Genomic DNA, 21703 nt, shown 5'->3' with positions numbered 1-21703 from the left:
TAAGAGACTGGAAATTTTTTTTTCAACTTGTCCCCCAAAAGGCACTTTAAATTCACACTAATATATAGCATGGCCTGATTTTCTTAATTTCCAGGCAACTCTGTATGATATGGACTTACTGCCATATTAAAATATGTTCTTCCACTATGTCAACCTTATGTGATATCCTTGAGTTCTAAACATGGAAACAAAAGAATGATACCTGCTACCACAAAAACACACTTAAGTATATAGCCCATAGACCCTATAAAACAACCACACAATAGAAACTACAAAGCAAAAAGCTAATAACTTCATGATAGGATCAAAACCTCACATATTAATATTAATCATGAATGTAAAATGTCTAAACGCTCCACTTAAGAGGCACAGAGTAGCAAGTGGAATAAAAAAAAATATGTCTGCTGTCTTCAAGAGACACATCTCACACATAATATGACACCCACAGGCTCATAGTAAAGGGTTGGAGAAAGATGTAGTATGCAAACAGAAAACAACCAAGAGCAAGAGTCACTATTCTTCTATCAGATAAAACAGATTTACTTTGTTTATTTGAGACGGAGTCTATGTCACCCAGGCTAGAGTGCAATGGTGTGGTCTCAGCTGACTGCAACCTCCATCTCCCAGGTTCAAGTGATTCTCCTGCCCTCAGCCTCCCTCCCAAGTAGCTAGGATTATAGGCTCCCACCACCATGCCTGGCTAATTTTTGTATTTTTAGTAGAGATGGAGTTTCACCATGTTGGCCAGACTGGTCTTGAACACCTGACCTCAGGTGACCCACCCACCTTTGCCTCCCACAATGCTGGGATTACAGGCATGAGCCACTGCACCTGACCAGGTAAAACAGACTTTAAATGAGCATAAGTAAAAAAAAGTACAAAGAAGGGCATTCCATAATGATAAAGTATTCAATTCAACAGGAAGACTTAACTCTCCTAAATATGTATGCCTTCCACATTGGAACACCCACATTCATGAAACAAGTACTTTTAGGCCTATAAAAAGACATAGCCACACAATAATAGTGGGGGACTTCAGCACCCCACTGACAATGTTAGACAGATTGTTGAGGCAGAAAACTAATAAATTCTGGACTTAGATTCGACACTGGACCAACTGAACTGATAGCTATCTATAGAATACCAATAAACCACCCAATATACGTTCTTCTCATCTGTACATGGAACATCGCCCAAGATCGACTACATGCTTAGTCACGTAATCAATGTGTAATCTCACTAAAGTAAAAAGAAAACTGAAATCATACCACCCACACTCTTGGACCACTCTTGGAATAAAAATAAAAATCATTACCAAGGAGTTCTCTCAAAACCACAGTATTACATGGAAATTAAGCAACTTGCTCCTGAATGACTTTTGGGTAAACAACGAAATTAAAACAAAAATCAAAATGTTTTTAAGTAAATGAAAACAGAGACACAACAATCTAAAGTCTCTGGGATACAGCAAAAGCAGTGTTAAGAGGAAAATTCATAGTCCCAAACGCTTCCCTCAAAAGTCTAGGAAGATTTTAAATTAACGATCTAACATCACACCTAAACTAGAAAAACATGAGCAAGCTAACTGCAAAGGCAGAAGAAAAAAAGGAAATAACAGAAGTCAAAACAGACCTGAATGAATTTGAGACCCCAAAATCGAAACAAAATCAGTGAACCCCAAAGTTAGTGTTTTTAAAGGACAAAGAAGATCTATAGACCACTAGAGAGATGAACAAAGACAAAAAAGAGGGATGACATTAGGTTGGTGCAGAATACAAATAAGCACAATCAGAAATAACAAAGATGACATTACAACTGATCTCAAAGAAATGTAAAAGATCCTCAGAGAATATTATGAATGCTTCTATGCACGCAAACCAGAAAATCCAGAGGAAATGGATAAATTCCTGGTGTGTTTCACAAGATTGAACCTGGAAGAAATAAAAACCCCGAACAGACTAATGCTGACTTTAGAAATTGAATCAGTAATTTAAAAAAAAAAGAAAAACACAAAAAACAAAAACTTACCTACCAAATAGCACTGGACCAGATAGAGTCACAGCTAAATTCTGTCAGATGTACAAAGAGCTGATACTAATTCTGCTAAAACTATCCAAAAAAAAAATCAAGGAGGAAGGACTCCTCCCTGACTCATTCTATGAAGCCAGCATCACCCTGATACCAAAACCTGGCAAAGACACAAGGAAGAAAACCAGGCTGGGCACAACGGCTCATGCCTGCAATCCTGATATATTGGCAAACCGAGGTGAGAGGATCGCTTGCCCTCAGTTGTTCAAGACAAGCCTGAACAACACAGCAAGATCTCATCTCTACTAAAAATCAAAAAGTTTACCTAGGTGTGGTAGCACACACCTGTAGCCCCAGCTACTGAGGCAGGAGGATCACTTGAGTATGGAAAATGAAGGCTTCTGTGAGCTATGATCACAACACTGTACTCCATCCTAGGTGACAAAGCAAGAGTCTGTCTCAAAAAAAAAAAAAAAAAAAAAGAAAAGAAAAACTAAAGCAAACTACTGACCAATATCCCTAATGAACATAGACACAAAGATGCTCAGTAAAATACTAGTAAACTGAATTTGTGCAGCACATTAAAAAGGTAACTTGCCACAATCAAGTAGGCTTCATTCCTGGGATGCAAGGTTGGTCAACATGTGCAAATCAAAAAATGTGATTCACCACATAAGTAAAATTAAAAACAAAATTTATATGATTATCTCAGTATATGCAGAGAAAACTTTTAATAAAATTTATCAGCCCTTTATAATAAAACCCTCAAGAAACTAGACATTGAGGGAACAAACCTCAACATATTAAGAGCCATCTTTGACACATCCACAGCCAACATCATACTAAATGGACAAAAACTGGAAGCATTCTCTTTGAGAATTGGAATAAGAAAAGATGCTGATTGTCACCATTCCTATTCAACATAGTACTGGAACTCCTGTTAGGCAAGAGAAAGAAATAAAAGGCCTCCAAGTAGGAAGAGAAGTCGAACTCACTCTTTACTGATGATATTGGTCTATACTCAGAAAACCCTAAAGACTCTGCCAAAAGGCTCCTGGAACAGATAAATGACTACAATAAAGTTTCATGATATAAAAATTGATGTAAAACAGTCAGTAGCATTTCTATACATGAATAATATTCAAGCTGAGAACAAAATAAAGAATGCAGTCCCATTTACAATAGCCATACACACACACACACAAAAAAAAAATAGGAATATTTCTAACCAAAGAGGTGAAAGATCTCTACAAGTAAAACTATAAAACACTGCTGAAGGAAATCACAGATGACACAAACTACGGAAAAACATTCCATGCTCACGATTTGGAAGAATCAATATTATTAAAATGGCCATACTGCCCAAAGCAATTTACAGATTCAATGTTATTTCTATCAAACTACCAATGTCAGTTTTTACAGAATTAGAAAAACACTATTTTAATATATGGAACCAACAAAGTGCCTGAATAGCCCAAGTAATTCTAAGCATAAAGAACAAACCCGGAGGCATTGCATTATTCAACCTAAAACTCTACTACAAGGCTGCCACAACCAAAACAGCATGGTACTGACACAAAATCAGACACACGGACCAGTGGAACAGAATCTGGAATCCAGAAAGTCTCACATCTATAGCCATCTGATCTTCGACAAATTTCACCAAAATAAGCAGTGAGAAAAGGACTTGCTGTTCAATAAATAATGCTGAGATAGCTGGCTAGCCATATGCATGAAATCAAACTGGATCCCTCCTTTTCACCATATGTAAAAATTAACTCAAGATGGATTAAATATTTAAATGTAAGTCCTCAAACTATAAGAATCCTAGAAGGAAACCTAAGAGACACCATTCTGGACATAAGCCTTGGGAAAGAATTTCTTTTTTTTTTTTTTTTTTTTTTTTTTTTTTTTTTTTGAGACGGAGTCTCACGCTGTTGCCCAGGCTGGAGTGCAGTGGCGCGATCTCGGCTCACTGCAAGCTCCGCCTCCCGGGTTCCCGCCATTCTCCTGCCTCAGCCTCCTGAGTAGCTGGGACTACAGGCGCCCGCCACCGCGCCCGGCTAATTTTTTGTATTTTTTTTTTAGTAGAGACGGGGTTTCACTGTGGTCTCGATCTCCTGACCTTGTGATCCGCCCGCCTCGGCCTCCCAAAGTGCTGGGATTACAGGCTTGAGCCACCGCGCCCGGCCGGGAAAGAATTTCTAACCAAGTCCTCAGAAGACATTGCAACAAAAACAAAAATTAACAAACAGCACCTAATTACGGTAAAGAACTTCATCATAGCAAAAGAAACTATCAACAGAGTAAACAGACAGCCTACAAAATGGGAGAAGATATTTGCACATTATGCATCCAACAGAGGTCTAATATCCAGAATCTATGAGGAATGTAAATAATTGAACAAGCAAAATACAATGCCATTAAAAACAAAACAAAGAAAAAGAGAAAGATATGAGCAGACACTTCAAAAGAAGACATGAAAGCAGCCAATAAACAGGAGAAAAAATGCTCAACATCACTTATCATCAGAGAAATGCAAATCAAAAACCACAGTGAGGTGCCATCTCACACCAGTCAGAATGGCTATTATTTAAAAAGTCAAAGAAACAATAGATGATGGTGAGACAATGAATACTTATAAAAACAGTGTGGAGATTTCTTGAAGAACTTAAAACAGAACTACCATTTGACCCAGCAGTCCTATTACTGGCTATATACCCAAAGGAAAATAAATCATTCTATCAAAAAGACACCTACACTCACATGTTCATTACAGCACTAGTCAAAATAACAAAGCTGTGGAATCAATCTGGGTTCTGTTAATGATGGACTGGGTAAAGAAAAGGGGGTAAATCACCAGGAAATACTACACAGCCATAAAAAGTATATAATTATGTATTTTGCCATAACATGCATGCAGCTAGAGGTCATTATCCTAAGGAGATTAATGCAGGAACATAAAACCAAATACTGCATGTTCTCATTTGGAAGTGGCAGCTAAATATTGGATATTCCTGGCCATAAAATGGCAATAAAATACACTGGGGATTACTAGAGCAGAGAGGGAGGGGAGCAATGGTTGAAAAATTAACTAATTGGTACTATGCTTGGTACCTGGGTGATAGGATCAGTTGTACCCAAAACCACAGCATCACTCAATATATACATGTAACAGACCTGTGCATGAACCCCTTGAATCTAAATTAAAATTTTAACGAATATGTGGGTATCAGTTTTTTTTTAATTAAAAAAAATGTTTAATATGTTCCTGTCTTTCATATACATAGAAACCAGAAGATTTGGACATGATCTGCATGTAAACAAGCGATGACATTTTTAAACAGTCATGACAAGTCATAAAAAGCCTTTAGTATGAATGATTTATTAAATTACAGGTCCTCATTTATATCCAGACTATTAGGCTTGAATTTTGGCACTTTGTTACCTGTTATTTGACCTTAGGTATGCTATGTAACTTTTTCTTGCCCAAGGTTCATTATGTACAAAATGAAGAAAGTAATAATATCCTACCTCTTAAGATTATTGTTGAATAATAAATTAATGTATGTAAAATGCTCCATACATTCTAAGTACTGAATAAGTTTCTCTGCCACTATCATTGTTATTATTGTAACTGTTGTAACATGAAGGATTTCTGTCTATCATGTTATCAGTAAAATAAAAAAGGGTTTTATCAATCTGGAAAACAACACTAACAGAACCCTAGTCATAACAGTGCTAGAATTGGTCCAAATTTATCCAGAATTTCCAAAATGGCACTTGACTCCTTTTCATTGTATCAACACAAATTAACATTATATAAAATTTGGAAGGTTTTACAGCAAAAAGAAATGTAACTGAACACACATGTACCTGGAATTGAACTATTTCATCTCTTTTCTCTTTTTCTTCTAGAAAGAGCATTAGATTTAGTATCAGAAACTGTTTTAATTCTGGCTTTGCCTCTTATTAATCATAGTAACTAGAGGGAGTTGGTTAATTCTCTGAGCCTCTCTTTCTCCCTTTGTAATGTGGAGCTGATAACTCTTTTTACTATGGTGTGCTTTCAGCATCTGCCAGTATTATTTGGACTCCAGACCTTTCCTTGTCCATTCCTGGACTGGGCAGTGGTGATCCTCTGCCCTGTAGTACAGTAATTTTCTACACCCTTTGTTTTCTTATTTATCTCCCTCAGTAGATTTTGCATCCATAGGCGAGTGCAACTCTGTTTTGTTCACATTTGCAACATCCTTTCTTGGACATAGTTAATGCTCAATTAAATCCTTAGCCCATAAGAAATCAGTCACAATAGTCATCTATCTTAGACTCACTCCATTGCTAACTTTATTCAGATTATATAGAGGATGATGATATTCTAATTCAAAGACTCACAGTACATATATTCCTGGAAATGATTTGCTGAATTCCTCTGAGTGACTAGGATCCGCCCCCTCCCCACAAGAATAAGGCAGGCAGAACACGTTTGTCCCAGTGTGATTATTATACTATTTATCTTTTTTTTCGTCTTTGTATATTTTATGAATTGGAAAATGACAGGAAGATAGTCTGTCAACATTGGGAATCCCATGAGGCTAAGTACCTCAGTTTTCAAGGTTTATGAGCTTTAGGTACATTGTCAGAGATACGTGCTCATTCCCTTCATGTTCATTCCATCTAGCCTAATAGCATATTTGCCCTTTAGGATTGTAATTATGTGGATACTAATTAGTGGGCTATTGCTGTTATTCAGGTGACAGATAAGATAAAAAGGGCTCTGACAGAGCTATAAAGATAAACCTTGAGGGGCAGAGTAAAGAGCCTTAGAAAATAAGAATAGGTGGGCTTAGGAGACAAAACATGGAATTGTGAGGATAAGTGAAGACTTAAGAGTGACAATCAGGTTTCTCATTTTAGCAACTGGAGTTTGTGTTAATTACAAAGATTTTTACCCGATTTTATTTGTTTCATTTATTTATTTTTCGGTGGGAGATACTGATTTCATTGTTTGGAGGTATTGATTTTGAAGTTTCAGTGAGCCTCCATCTTGTTGTGGCTCAGCTTTTGAAAGCAGATCTTGATGTCAGGAGGGAGATCATTATTTCTAAATTGTGGGCAGTCAGCATATACATGAGCCACATTTATGCATGATGTCATGCAGAGACTCTATTTATCCATGTAGACTGTATTTATTCCTAGAGACAAGTACAAAATCCTGTAAAACACCAACTGCTTTTAAAGGAGTTCATGAATAAAGAGACATTTTCTTTTTCATTCTGTGTAGGAAGTTCTCAAGAAGACTGGTCTCTCAGGAGCCCAGGAATACCGAATTTCAGGAAGGAAGATGAATTCAGTAGTCTGAGGTGTAGTAGTTGAGTGGAGTTTGACATAAGTGCACTATTTTGGGGGTCTGATAATTGGTAGAAATTTAATAGGACATTTCAGGGGAATTCTGGGAAGGGAATCTAAACAGGATTTAGGGGTAAATGGGATTGGGAAATTGGTCATACACACCACAGACCATTGTTAAAGAAAATCTGGCTTTGAAAGGAAGAACAGTCATAAGCAGTAGTTAGAGGTGGATACAAGAAAGAATAAAGGTTATACGGGTATTTTCTTCTCCTATGTCTAAGAGGTAAATGAACATTTTTGTAATCTTAAGAAAACTATATGGTAAAAGCAGCTGAAGATATTGGGACAAAGAGGGGTTGATTGAAGGATTTTAATTTCTAAAAAAGCTAGAAAAAATAGAATTAAATATCTAGATGGCATTTCTCCCCTCGTGCCCTTAGCCTTCTCTCAAAGGAGATGCACCTCTTTATCTGAATTTTTTTTTTCTTTATCTGAATTTTAAAGCAAAGCCATGAAGACATTTAAGGTTGTAGATAAGTTTCAGAAGTTAGCTAATATGTATGAGTTTAATTCATGGGAAAGCATTATGTCAGTAAAATTATTGTCATAAAGAATATTCCTTTTTAAAAATTTGTTCATCCTCTTTATCAATTTTGCCCATGTTTGAATAAAACTGACCATTTCCACAAATACTTGACTACTGCAGGAAGCTTTATTCTCTCTTGTTCCTAGCAGCAGACAAGTACACTTGACAGCATAGCATATTAATTTCATGATCAAATTAACTGTTGTTCAAATTTTTTAATAGAAATATATATATGTGAAAATGATCTTAATGTGTTTGGGAGTTCTTTATTCAGATGACTTTTTAGCAACTATGAGAAATAATGAAGTTGTTAATATGTGCTTTTGACACATGTGAGCATTCTTTAATTTTAAATATTTTCCCAAGATGCTCATTAAATAATGTATTTTAAAATGCTTAACAGAATAAGTTTTTATTAGCAGCCTTCCCTTTTCTCTGACCTCCATTTTACCAGCCTTTCAAAGACCTCAGCAGCTGCCAAGTTGAATCTGCAATTTGAGATGATAACAGCAGTATTCAGGCTCAATAGATGTGCGGAATGTCTGTAAGATACTTACTGATTACAAGAGAATGGGGATAGGCCAAAAAGCCCTCTGTGCGAGCTTTTTGAACTTAGTTCAATTCTCCAACACCTTGTTTTGATAGACATGCCTGTAATTGATTTCATTCGGTCATGAGGGTGGGTTCTGGCTTGGCTGAGATGTTACATGCAGTTACTACCTTAGCGCCTTCTAAGAAAGCCTATGGATTCTTGGGGTCTGCAGAGAAAGATGTTTTTCAGAACAGTGAACTGAAATTTGCACAATGTTCTGAAATCCAATCTTATTAAACTAAATCCAAATATCAAGAAAAGGATGATGTGGATAGCTTTCAGTCTTTTTTGTTGTTCTTTTTTGGCATCTGATTAAAGTCTCTCTTTTTACTATTGAGCCAGACTACCTTTTTCCTCTCAGGCAGCCAAGCACCAATATTTCCCAAGTAACACAGCTAGTGAGAGAGGCATCTCATGTTTCCATATATACATATCTCACTGCCTTAGACAAGTTTCCTTTCCGAAGTGATGGGAAAATGTGCATGCTCCAAGAAGAAATCCAGGTGGTTAGTAATTCTAGTGGGAGAGAAAAGACGGCTAGAAAAGGGGAAAGTTCAATGGTGGTTAAAGGCTTTTAGAAAATACCTCCTAATACTTTCTAATGCAGCACAAATGCAACTGATACCTACCCAGTATTTTCCCTCCTGAGGAATCATTTCCTTATATTTAGAATTTATTTTTATACTACCAGGTTAGCATTTTTACTGCGTTGTTAACCGTTTTTATTTTTGGAATATAAAATAAAAATTTGTGGTTTTATATATAATAATACAGTCCTTTCTCTAAATTTCTGTTTTCCTCATGCAGAGGGCTACTTCTCCAGGAGAACAGCAGGTTTTCAGAAGCACTACATTATTATAAATTGGCCATTGGGAGCAGGCCTACCCTGGCTTGTAAGTAATATTCAAGTTTTTATTTTTTTATACCTCTTTCTATATTTGAAAATTAACTCTACAGCCTCACTGAGAAAACACTTGGTGCTTTTATTTCTAAATACTTGCTAATCAAATTATGAACCTCTAACAGTTATATCTTTCAGTTGCATCATACTTTGATGTCCATTGATCATTTAAAAAATTATGATAGCTATAACTTTTACTCAACTAGATTTTAAGCTTAAAATATTTGGAAGTGCTTGCTGGCAGGGACTATTTCATATGTTTTGCAGTGATATTTGCAGCTTCTACTACCATTGTTGATCCCATGAGTATTTGTGTCTTAAGTGCTTTTTTCTTTTTTAATGAGCACTAAACCATAGAAACCAAATTGAAACAAAGAAAACTTTATTTTATTCACAGTGTATATCATCTTCTCACATTTTCGTTTCCACTTTTCCCCCTCAGCTGCATATTTAAATACCGGTATTATTCTAATGAACCAAGGAAGGACGGAAGAGGCCCGACGGACATTCTTAAAGTGTTCTGAGATCCCAGATGAAAACCTAAAGGACCCTCATGCACACAAGAGCTCTGTTACCAGTTGTTTGTACAACCTGGGAAAGCTGTATCATGAGCAGGGACACTATGAGGTCTGGCCAATGCCTCTCTATCCTTTTCTCTCCCCCTTGTTCGGATCTAGTCTCAGTGGTTTCTAACCTACAGCCTCCTTTCAGAGCCTGTGTCCTTTCAACAACTAATATGTATACACATTAAACTATTGTCCTTTGAAAAACTAATACCTGATGACATTAGAAGGGTTTTTTGATCAAATTTGTTTAGAAAAAGCTTCTGCTAAATAAAAATTTAATAGATTTCTTTCCTGTGAGTTTCTCAGAGCAATTATGTCAATGGTATGTCAATATGTATTGAGACTGTTCAAGATTGGGGAAATAACATGAAATGTTTCTCGAGCTTCTTTGCTCACCATTTCTTTGGTTTGATGATCCAAGACACAGTTTCTAGAATTGTTACCCTATAGCCAGTGTTTGAGATTTTAAAAAATACTTTCTTTGTACTTTGCATGTTAAGGAAGTGATTTGATATAAGTGCCACCCATTTCTCTTAATTCTTTAAAAAACTGCTATGAAATAAAATTTAATTTTATTATTTCTTAACTGAGAGAAAAGAATCAGTGGTGTAACAGGATGTTGCACAGTAGGTTAGGAGGTGACCCAGACTGTTCCTCCTTTCCTGGAAGCCTGCTTGCATGAGTTCCTTATTGCCCCTCTCTTTCCTTCAAACTGCTTTCCCCTGCCCTCCCACTCATGTACTCTTACGCAATGTATTAAAACTGTAATATAAGGATGAAGATACAACTTTTAAAATAATTGCATTTAGTAATTTCACTGGGTCTTAAGAGCTGGAAGATTTGTTAGCTGACATTATATTTAGATCCTACCAGGTTTCCTGACTTAAAGTAATTATGCGCTTTAGATGACTAATGGATAACTTTCAAATATATATATATTTTAGTTTTTTAGTTGAGTAATCTGTATGAACTTGAAAATTTGTATTAAAAGACTATTGCTAACATTCAACGCCTCGTTAAGCTATGGCATTCTTCACTGACTGGGCTGAGTATTTTCAGTGGTGGAATTGAGATAGTATGCCACAAAAGGACAGCTCAATTATTTTCCTCTAGTGAACCATTTAGAAATAGCAGTGGATGGTTTTAACTTTGGAAGAACGTTATTATCTTATTTTCAGTGATGATCCCTGCACTTTAGTGATGATTTATCTCTTTTTTTTTTGTTTTATAAATTAGGAAGCCCTTAGTGTATACAAGGAAGCAATTCAGAAAATGCCAAGGCAGTTTGCCCCACAGAGCTTGTACAACATGATGGGTAAGTAAAACATTAAGATTTTTTAATTGATATTTCAGGGACCCGTGGAGGAACAGGAACCCATGTTCGTGTTTAATGGAATTCTAATAAATCGTATTAATCCTCACAAAGAAACATTCACAATCTGGCATCATACTCAAATTCTGACAGAGCATATTTATTCTGACATGATAAATAAATGCATTAGCACAGCGATTCCCAACACCTTGGTCATATCCCAGAATTATTGCAAAGGACTCTCAAAACCATCTGGGTATTGAATATTAGCTAGACTCTAGAGACTGTAGAAATAATCTATATATGTATAATTTTTCAATAATAGAGATGAATAAAATATACATTAATATTAGTAGGTTCATCAAATTCATGATAATTTTTATCACAGTATTTTCTTAATCAGAAGAGTCTCTAAACATGCTATGACATAGAGATAAATGAACTTTGATGCTTGTAAAAGATAAGATAAATTAGCCAACTTGTGTGGTTTTCATTGATGAACAGTTGGATTTCAGTAGACCTTTTCAGCGTAATATTTTAGAAAAAAACAAGATTAGGTAGACAATAGATGTGCTACAACAATTATTCTATGTTTTGTGTTGAATAATTAGCCTAATTTTTATTAATCAGAAAGTATATAAATCTAAGCCATGAATTTTTCTGGGTATAAGAGGTCAAGAACAAGAAATTATAATAAAATAGCTTTCATCTGTGATTGATCCCTGTCTGCCTTGTAGTAAATTGTTGCTACAGTTGTTTGATGATGGTTATGACTGCAAACCACATATTCAGCATATGACACTTGGAAAAAAAATCCCTAAAGTAAGGTGGCCTAATGATTAATTAATATTGCTGCTTGGAAATAATAAAGAGAAGAGAAATGTTTTGTCCTCAAATCAAATATTTCTTTTTTTCCAAAGCACAAATTGCAAAGTCAGATTTTCCCTTTTCATTAAACCTGCTTAAGTTGTTTAATATTTCTAGTCCTCTCTCATGCATATAAAATAAGTGAGATTAGACTATATAATCTCTAGGATTACTGTACACTTCTACATTCTATATTTGAGGAATTTAATAGTAGCTTTATGTCTTGAGCACAGAAAAAATTCCCAAACTTCTCCCAAACTACAAAATATACACCTGACAAGAACACTCATGTTCTCTTTTTTCCAAAGAACAGAACATTTAGAAATAGTTTAAAGATAGGCTGGACACTGGACAGTAAACAGAAAAACAAAATTATTTGGAAAAGGTTAAAATATTTTTTCCATGTCTCTGGGAATCTCACCCCCAATTTGCCTGGGGATTGATTGAATATCATATTAAACAGCACACTAGAGTGTTTTTTAATTGTCATTTTTTTTCTCTTTGGCATAATTACTAAAAGGTTAAAATTTAGCTTCATTAAATACATTCTTGCCATTATTTTTTTATAAATTGAAACAGTGCCTTTTACTATCCAGCATTTCACTGTCAATCTATCTATATGAATGAAATATATGTGTCCATAAAGCACGTGCTTAGGATGTGTAGATTTATGAGTTGAATTAACTTTTTTATTTTAATGGTGGATGTTTTTGTGTCAAAATAAATACTGAGAGAATTGCTTTCTATAGCTTTGGTTTTAGTTTATTATTTTATTCTTAATTCTAGTGCTTCCAAGGCCTTATTCCCAATTTTTCTCAGTTATCAAATAAGACATCTTTCTTCAAATTAGGATAGGTCTCTAAGATTCTTGGCAACAGACTACATGTAGTATTTTTGTTGTTATTGTTGTTAATGGAAAGCGGTGATGTTCACTAGAGTTAGCTGTTTCAGAAATTCATTCAATTATTTTATGTGAATAAATTTGAAAATTCAGCCAGTACCTTGGGATCTGTCTCTCATATGGTTACACAGATGCTCAGCTCACACAGGCAGCAAAAGATAAGTGTGTCCCTGGGGGTTATTGCTTAATCTTTTGTCTCATTTTCCATTAGAGAAGGAGATGGTTGCTTCGTCCAGACTCTGAAAAGCACCCTAACAATTTTTAAAGGGAGGGTCTTAATATTTAACATTCCAGATTTTTTCTATGATTATGATGGCTGCCTTCTATTTAATTTTATGTGAAGGTCTGTTAGCCAATCAGGTTTTATAGTTTCAGTTGTTCAGGAAACTATAATTTTCTCAGAAAGTGAATTCACCTCCTAATCAAAATGGGTTAAATCCCCCAAGTGTTGGCTTTAGCTCCTAATACATTTTGATTAGCCTCCATTTGACAAGAAAAAAAATGACCCAGGAGATAAGCTGCCCTATCAGTTCATCAGTTTCATTAGTCTGTCAGCATGTGCTGATTATCCTATCAAGTTTATCAACAGCCTTGAATGTGTTTTCTAATTCATATATTTACATATTATTAGTGCCCTTTAGGGATCAGTGATGGATTATAATGTCTGGCTAGATTTACCCTGTAAGTGTTCATTTATCTCATGTGTCATTTACCCCTTCACAACCACTACCTCCAAGCACTTGTGTATAGATATACAAGCATTTTATTTTTTCCCATGCTATTTTTTCTTTTGTTTAGAGGTTAGCAGAAGTAAAGGAGTGTGTGTGAAAAAATACAATTATATTTTTATGTGGTTATTAGTGTAATACTAAATTCACTGCAGTTGCTTTTGTTAAAAAACATTCTAGTCTTTTGATTTTAATCTCCCTTTGAACATTTTATGAAAAACATATTACATACCATGTGCCGCATGCCAGTTGACTTACCCTGAATGCCAAGTGAGTGTGTTTTTCCTGTTTATGTATTAATAGAAAATAACACGTTTGATTAATTCCCCAACTTAAATTTTCCATATTTTAAAACTATTCATTTATTTTATTATGGCAGCTTATAAGTAAATCTTTAAAAATGTTTAAAAGCCTATTCTCGTTTATCCTCTTCAATTTCATAGAACCAAGATGTTTGAGTAACAATAATTGAGAAGTGCCTTCCCATCCTGAATTAGGTGAATTACAAACATACATAAAAAAACTAAACAGATAAATAGTATTTTATAAACAAAAGCTAAAATTTTACTTGGGTTCATATAATTAAGATATGGTAATACGTGAAATATTAAGAGAACAACTCACAAAATATGTGTTAAATTGCTCCTAGCCAGTTGTGTGACTTAATTCTGTGGACCTCATTTCCTCTTGAGAAAGCAGGTTAGATTAAATTGAGATTCACCATAAGGTAGTCCCTGAAGTCAGATACCCTTGGTTCAAATTATGGCTTTGACACTTTCTCCCTGAGCATCCTTGGGAAAATTACTTAAAAGAAGCCTCAGTTTCCCTTTTATAAGATTTTGGTAACAGTAGTATCGGTTTGAGGATTGATTAAAGTGATAAAATAAAAAAGGTAAAACAATTGGTCCAACTACCTAACCTAATAAGTGTTTTGTAACGGGACTTTCCATTGTAATTATCATCATTTCCTTAGGCTTTTAAACTCCAAAAGTTGATTGTATTCTTTGTCACTGGCTTTTTGCATTTAGCAATGTGAATATGAATACTTCATAAACAAGATTTTTGTCATCATTATGGCCTTGGTAGTCACCACAGTTCAATGGAGATTCTGTTTAGTTTTATCCTATCTGGAATTGCTGTATTTTCTCTCCAGGCTCATTTCCCTTTTTCTCTCAGTAACTACAGTCAAAATCCTTCTCTTACCATTAGCTATATTAACCAAAACTAAAAGAGTATATTTTGTTATTGCCAATTTACTTGGTTTCATTAATAGAGTGCTTCCTCCAAATTAAAATTGTCATATGTAGGTTAGAGTTTTTTTCTGTCATGATTTATTTTTCTTCTAGATCTAACCAAAATTATTCTGTGTTCTGTCACTCATAGGCATTTATTGGATCTCAGTTTCTCTTCTTCTGAAATTATAGATGTATTTTAGAATCATGGAATGTTAAAAATGGAAGACTCATGTCTTCAAAGCCCTTATAATATTTTATAAGATAAAAATTAACACCCCCCAAATTTTATAAAGTTCAGATTTACAGTTTGTATTAGAACCAGGAGTATAGTTTCTTGACTTAAATCCAGTGCTTTTTCTGCTTAGTCCTTCTGTGTTACCTAAACTATCACATTTTTTACTGTGTCAAAATAGTTTTCCTTTGCACTTAAAAATTCGCAAAAATTAAATATATTAAAACTTCTACAGTTTTACTATAAAAAATAAAACAGCTGCAAAGTATATTGAATATACTGGATATTTAAAACATTTTTTTAATGCAGGATAGTTTCTAAATACCCTCAGTTTCTCTTTTCTTTCTCTATAATTGTTTATTTCTCCTGTTATCTCTACTTAAGCATTGCTTTTGAATAATCCTAAGGGATTATGGGAAACTAAATTAGGCTGCAGCGTCCAATTATTTTTATCTGTTTGAACTCTTTCAATCCCAGAGGTCGTTTTAAGCCTATTTACTATTTAAAATAAAATGACTTGGCTTTCTCAATGCCGAGTAATTGTTGGGTTTAATTATACAAGCAATTTACATCATTTCACCATGGTAATAATCTTGAGAACAAAAGGGCATAATGTATTATATGGAGTAAGAGAGAGCCTAGGGTGACTGTCTTGTCATTTCAGTCTATAATAACTGTTTAGAATAACCTCTGTATGCAAAAAAAAAAAAAAAAAAAAAAAAAAAAAAGTCACAAGTGCTGGGACAGTACAGAGGCAGCAGACATATGACATGTAAATAGTTAATCTAGTTCCTTCTCTCAAAGAACTTTCTGGGAGATTTCACAGTTGGTCCAGAGCTCTTTAGGGCCTCTCTGTAATAATTAAATGCCTATGAGTAAAATGGAATACTATTACTCTAACCTTGAAAATATTTTGTCTGTAGCTATATAGGCTATGCTATGTTGACTAGACCAAAGAAAACAAACAAGAGAAACTCAAGCTTTTTAATTTCTTATGTGATACTTAAGAAATACGTATTCATAATTTCCTGTTCTCTAAAAAGTGTGTTTATGATGAACAATATGTATTTATCTTAGGGAGAGATTCTTTTCTCCAGGAGAAATGTGTGATAATGGTCCATTGCTTTTTATTATCTTCTTTGCCTTCATTTTCATCGTACTGTACTGATTCTCTTATGATAATCTCTTGTTTTGTATATCCCTTTTAGTTTTCAGTCCCAGCTCAATATTGGAAAATGTATTTTCCTCCATCATCCTTCATCTAATAAATGTTTTACTTACATAGATTTGAAATTGAAAAAATGTTTTCTCTCCATATCTTCAATAAGGAGGAGGAATATTTCAATTTAACTTTTAATTCTTTACAACAGCTCTTTAATTATGAGATATTTTCCCGAGTTTATTGGGCCATTCACAGAGAACGAGGAAGAAAAACAATGAATAGGAAACAAAAATGAATTTATTACAGCAATTTTTTGTATAAAAAGCTTGTGTGAATTTTAGAATTGTATTTTTGAGAAAGAAACTTGTGGTATGAAAGAGTTAAGTGTCATAAATAGCTACAAGTGATGTTTAGTTTTTTAAACTATTTAGGTGAGAAGAACTGACAAATCACCTTCTGAAAACAATGCGAACATTCTCGCTTGTAAATTCAAATTCTACTTTAGGTCTGTACATTATGCTCTGCGTTCAGTCGGCAGAAGGAGTATAAAGGAAGTCTGTTTCTTTCTCAGCCTTCTGTGTGGCTTGTGTTTAACTGAATCATGTATTTTTCTTGGATTCATCTGTGTTTGTATGTGTATGTGTGTTTACCTCACCTTGTTTCGGAATATATTTAAAGTGGGGATATTCAGAGTAAATTTTTGACATGATGGTTTACATGCTTAATGTTTTCTCCTGTGTTTAGTTGTTCTTAAGTGGGTTGCTCAAGGCATTTAGCATGCTGACTGTGAAAGAGATGGTTTTTAACTGTGTGAGATTTGAACTTTCACATCTTTCAAGTGTGGAAGCATTAACACTCCACTAGCGTTAAGCTCTTTATACCACCTGCTTCCCCTATTTTGAGTTCTGGTGATTTTCCTATGATTGCTTCCATTGGCACTCTTGAAAATCAATGAGGCAATCCTACAAATATGAATATGACCATATAACTGGATTAGTCATTAATCTATGAAATCCAAAAATAATATGAACCTCTAATTTTTAAGATAAGTCTCTTTATTTCATTTCATTTTTCCATTATCAGAAAGGATACAACCAGGAGACCAATGCCAGGTATATGGAGTTCGCCAGTCCAGAAAGGCAAAATATAGATTTGAGAGATTTTAGAAGTATACTTTGAAGATTATATAGTCAACAAGATAAGGAAATCATGAATGTTTGGCTATGTATCAAAAATAATGAATATATAAAATTTATGAGCAAAAACTATAATTTTTTCTCCTAAAAGTTTATTTCTCATTAAAAAAATACAGTTTTTAAAAATACATTTTCTATGTTTTACACTATATATAAACTCTACATTATGTACTATGGTTACAGATGCTAATTTGCTAGGCATTAGTCTGTACACTATAAAGGCCAGCATCCAGTTCAACTGCATTAAGTAGGTAATATATTTTGTTTAAAGTTTCAATTAAACCCAGGGCCAGAAGATATATAGCCCCTATGGGGAGTTTGAACACTTTAATGCCTATAGTAGGATTGCCTAGGGATCATGTGTAGGTCTAAATGTTGCTTGCTTTCCTGGAAATATGATATGAGACAGTTGATTATATTTCATTGCTATTAAAACCACAAGAGCCCACCTGTTACATTAATTCATCCTCCTGCCAGTTTTGTGGTAAAGAAAAAGATCAAAGCTTAAAAACTTTATATTTAAATTGAATTATAAGGGTATGAATATAGTCAAATTAATACCTAATTATATCCTTCTTATTCTCTGATTCCCAAATAGTTTCAGTGTGTTCTGTTAAAAAAAATCTGTTTTCAGGCTAGGCATGGTGGCTCATGCCTGTAATCCCAGCACCATGGCAGGCTGAGGTGAGAGGATTGCTTGAGCTCAAGAGATCGAGACCAGCCTGGTCAACATGGCGAGACTCCATCTCTACACGCCCACACCCATGGATACATACAACTGTTTTCTGAGACTTTAATAGAAATAAATGAAAAAAAATATATGTATTGTAATCTTTAATTGGGGCAATAAACATGGAGTAAAACTTTTACTCAGTAGTAAATACAGGTTGGATTTTATTTAGAAAATTGTGATTTTATGTTACACCTGGAAAATTCATTAATTGGATTTCAAAATCTTAACATTCTAAATGATGCTGACAGTGACACCAGTTAGATGAAATAGACATAGTCATGTGGAAGAAGATCATTTTGTGTGAAGGATACAATCTTGAAAATCAATGTCAAGGAAATGAGAAGATATTCTTGTACATATTTAGAATAGGCAACTGTAAGGGTAGAAAGATGTGATACCTTTCCTCAGTCATCATAAGGGTCATGGCCAAGACTCCTATAACAAGACAGGTTGACTTGACAAAAGCCTAACAAATTTATTTAATCAAAATTTTACATGACAGAGGAGGCTTCAGAAATGAATTTCAAAGACCTGGAGAAAACCATCTATTTCATGCATAGGTTTGACAAAGCATGGACAGCCTTGTAGAAATGTGTTTGGACAAAAGGGTATGATCTACTGGTAATCCACTGAGTGGGAAACCCCAGCAAGACTTGTCTGTTCAGATTCTTATCGGCCTCTCTTTGTACCATTCCTTCCCTCAAGGTATGGGGCAGTACCCCTTTGGAATGAGGATCTTCAAGGGAGACTGGAGAGGGAGAAAGTGACCATTCTAGGTTTTATGCCCTGCTGTAGTGGAGAAGAGTTCTAATTTTTGTGATTCACTTAGGGGAAGAGTATGTATCTATGACTTGTTTCAGGGAAGACAGAGAGGTAGGAGACAGGAGGACAGGAGGAGTTCAGAAAGACTTTGTTTCCATGATAGAGATTAGAAGGCTTTGTCGGCCTAATATCTTTTAGTTCAAAGCATTTAGCATGACAAGGTGCCATATTTTGGGGTATTGTGTTCTGAGCCTTAACACGTGAAATATAAATTAGGTTGAAAATTCAGTACATTACTAATTGTATGTATTTTGCTGTGTACTCAAGTCTGATTTTCCTAATAAGTAAGGGAAAATTGTTTTCTCCATAAAAATCTCATTTAACTCTTCCAATGAGTTGTCATTTAGTTTTAATTTTATCTACACTGATAGAAGCCATCAGCATATTCACTTGATCTTAGCCAAAAGGCTGAGAAGCACTAACCGTTGACATATTCAAATTAAACAAAGAATGAAAATAGAACATACAGAGTTTTGTTCCGGAATGCATCATTTTTGCCAACATGTTAATTATGGGAATGGGGTTTTTGTGGATTATTATAGAATCTTATTCTCAAGTATTCATTACAAGTTGGATGAATTTTTCAATGTGTGCTATGCCTTAGTAATTAACATTAATATAGCAATTTAATATAAGTAAATTATTCATTGCCTATTATGGAGATACAGTGCTTGACTCAGGAATACACATGAAATGTATTCCTAAAAAGATCTGTGTGGAGTTGAAAAGTCTTCCGTTATAATCTTTTGACTCCTAGGAGAGTGCTTTTTCATTTATTGTTTTCCTGCAACTATTCAACTCCTGTTTCTCTGAATACTATTTTCATTTGTTCTTTCCAGGCTAGTACAGTATTCACTCATTCTTTTTTCTATATAAACCTTTCTTTGTAAAAAAATAATAATGCTATTTAGCACTTCTTTGCATGTTTCTAGGGTTCACTAATTATCTCAGTTTTATTAAGCCATTTTATTTACTCCATTTTAATTTTCCTGAAGACAGTATTATATTTTGGGGGAAAAGATCCTCACTTCATCATGAACATGCACACACACCACACTCACACATGTGCATGCACACACACAATCTCACTCTATACTTTTTGAAAATTCTGAGCATTTAAGAGAATTGGCTTTGACATTTGTGGATTGATTATTTTAGTGATTTATTTCCTTGAAAATATAAAGGAAATTGATTAGCCTGGAGACATTCAGGATCCCTAGTTGCAAATAGAGAAATAGTTACACAGGCTTCTGGCTTTTTTTCAAGTTAAAGTTTGATGGAACATCAGATGTTTCCAGTACATGACCTTATATTAGAAATGAGGAACTTTGAAAAGTTTCACTGAAGTTTAACCTACTTCTTAACAATTAGTGTTATTCCTTAATGAATCACATATTTTTTCTCCCTGTATTTCTTGTGTTTGCTTTAAAACTACACTTTCAGACTTCCAAGAGTTTCCCCTTAAATTTAATGCTATAGGACTTGGAGAGTTGCATGTTGAACCTTTTCCTAACTTTTCTCAAATTAAGACTTGGATAATATTACATTTTACTTTCAATACTACTGTACAGTAGCCGCTAAAGGATTTCCAATCAGAAGCAATATATCTGGGGCAACTAGATGGTGTTATTTTTATACGAATAAAATGACAAAAATATTGAGATGGAGATAGAAGAGATTCACAATATTTGACTACTAAAAGGTACATCAGGTTTGTGGCATAAATACATTTTTAAAAAGGCAGACTCGCTAATGTTTCTAGTAGTGTTTCTAATGCTTCTAAACACTGTGAATTAAAAAATGATTAAAATTACAGCAAGTCAAACTCTTAATATAATCACTCATGTCATACGGCTCCATCAGACTGCAGGTTCTAGAAAAAAAGAATTATTTGGAAATTTATCTTCAAGGGCATACTTAGTAAAAAAAATGTAACACCTAAATTCAAGTAGGTACATGATATGATCAATTATTTGTCAGCTATTTATCGAACACTCTGGAGCCAAAGCTTTCTGGACTCAGGTTGGAAGACAGAAAAATATATAAAAATTGTGTGTCTTATAAAAATTATATATTTATATATAGTTATATATATTTATATATATTTCTAATATATTTATATATTTATATATATAAATTTTATCATTAGACATTCAGAATTATAACTATTAAATGGAATAACCAAGACTTGATCTAGATGCAGCCAATCTTGAGTAGATCAACTAAAAATTAAGAAAGAGACAGGATTTTTTTTTTTTTTTTTTTTTATTCTTTTGAGACGGAGTCTTGCTCTGTCGCCCAGGCTGGAGTGCTGTGGCCAGATCTCAGCTCACTGCAAGCTCCGCCTCCCGGGTTTACGCCATTCTCCTGCCTCAGCCTCCCGAGTAGTTGGGACTACAGGTGCCCACCACCTTGCCCGGCTAGCTTTTTGTATTTTTTAGTAGAGACCGGGTTTCACCGTGTTAGCCAGGATAGTCTCGATTTCCTGAC

The 21703-nt window shown here is 34.5% G+C and overlaps 1 protein-coding gene across 3 annotated transcripts in view; it reads left to right on the top strand.

Annotated features, from left to right (window-relative positions):
* The window catches only part of LOC105473277 (transmembrane O-mannosyltransferase targeting cadherins 2), a 469505-nt gene that overhangs the window by 283724 nt on the left and 164078 nt on the right, over nt 1-21703 (top strand). For all 3 annotated transcript variants that reach the window (XM_024790163.2, XM_011726991.2, XM_071071353.1), the window contains 3 exons: nt 9366-9451; nt 9902-10086; nt 11262-11340. In XM_024790163.2, coding sequence (XP_024645931.1) covers nt 9366-9451; nt 9902-10086; nt 11262-11340 — 350 coding nt within the window. The remainder of the gene's footprint in view (nt 1-9365; nt 9452-9901; nt 10087-11261; nt 11341-21703) is intronic.

Source organism: Macaca nemestrina, chromosome 10, assembly GCF_043159975.1.
Source record: "Macaca nemestrina isolate mMacNem1 chromosome 10, mMacNem.hap1, whole genome shotgun sequence".
In the NCBI taxonomy this organism is placed as follows: Eukaryota; Metazoa; Chordata; class Mammalia; order Primates; family Cercopithecidae; genus Macaca; species Macaca nemestrina.
Note: the sequence above shows the minus strand (reverse complement) of the source record. Positions and strands in the feature narration are given on the sequence as shown.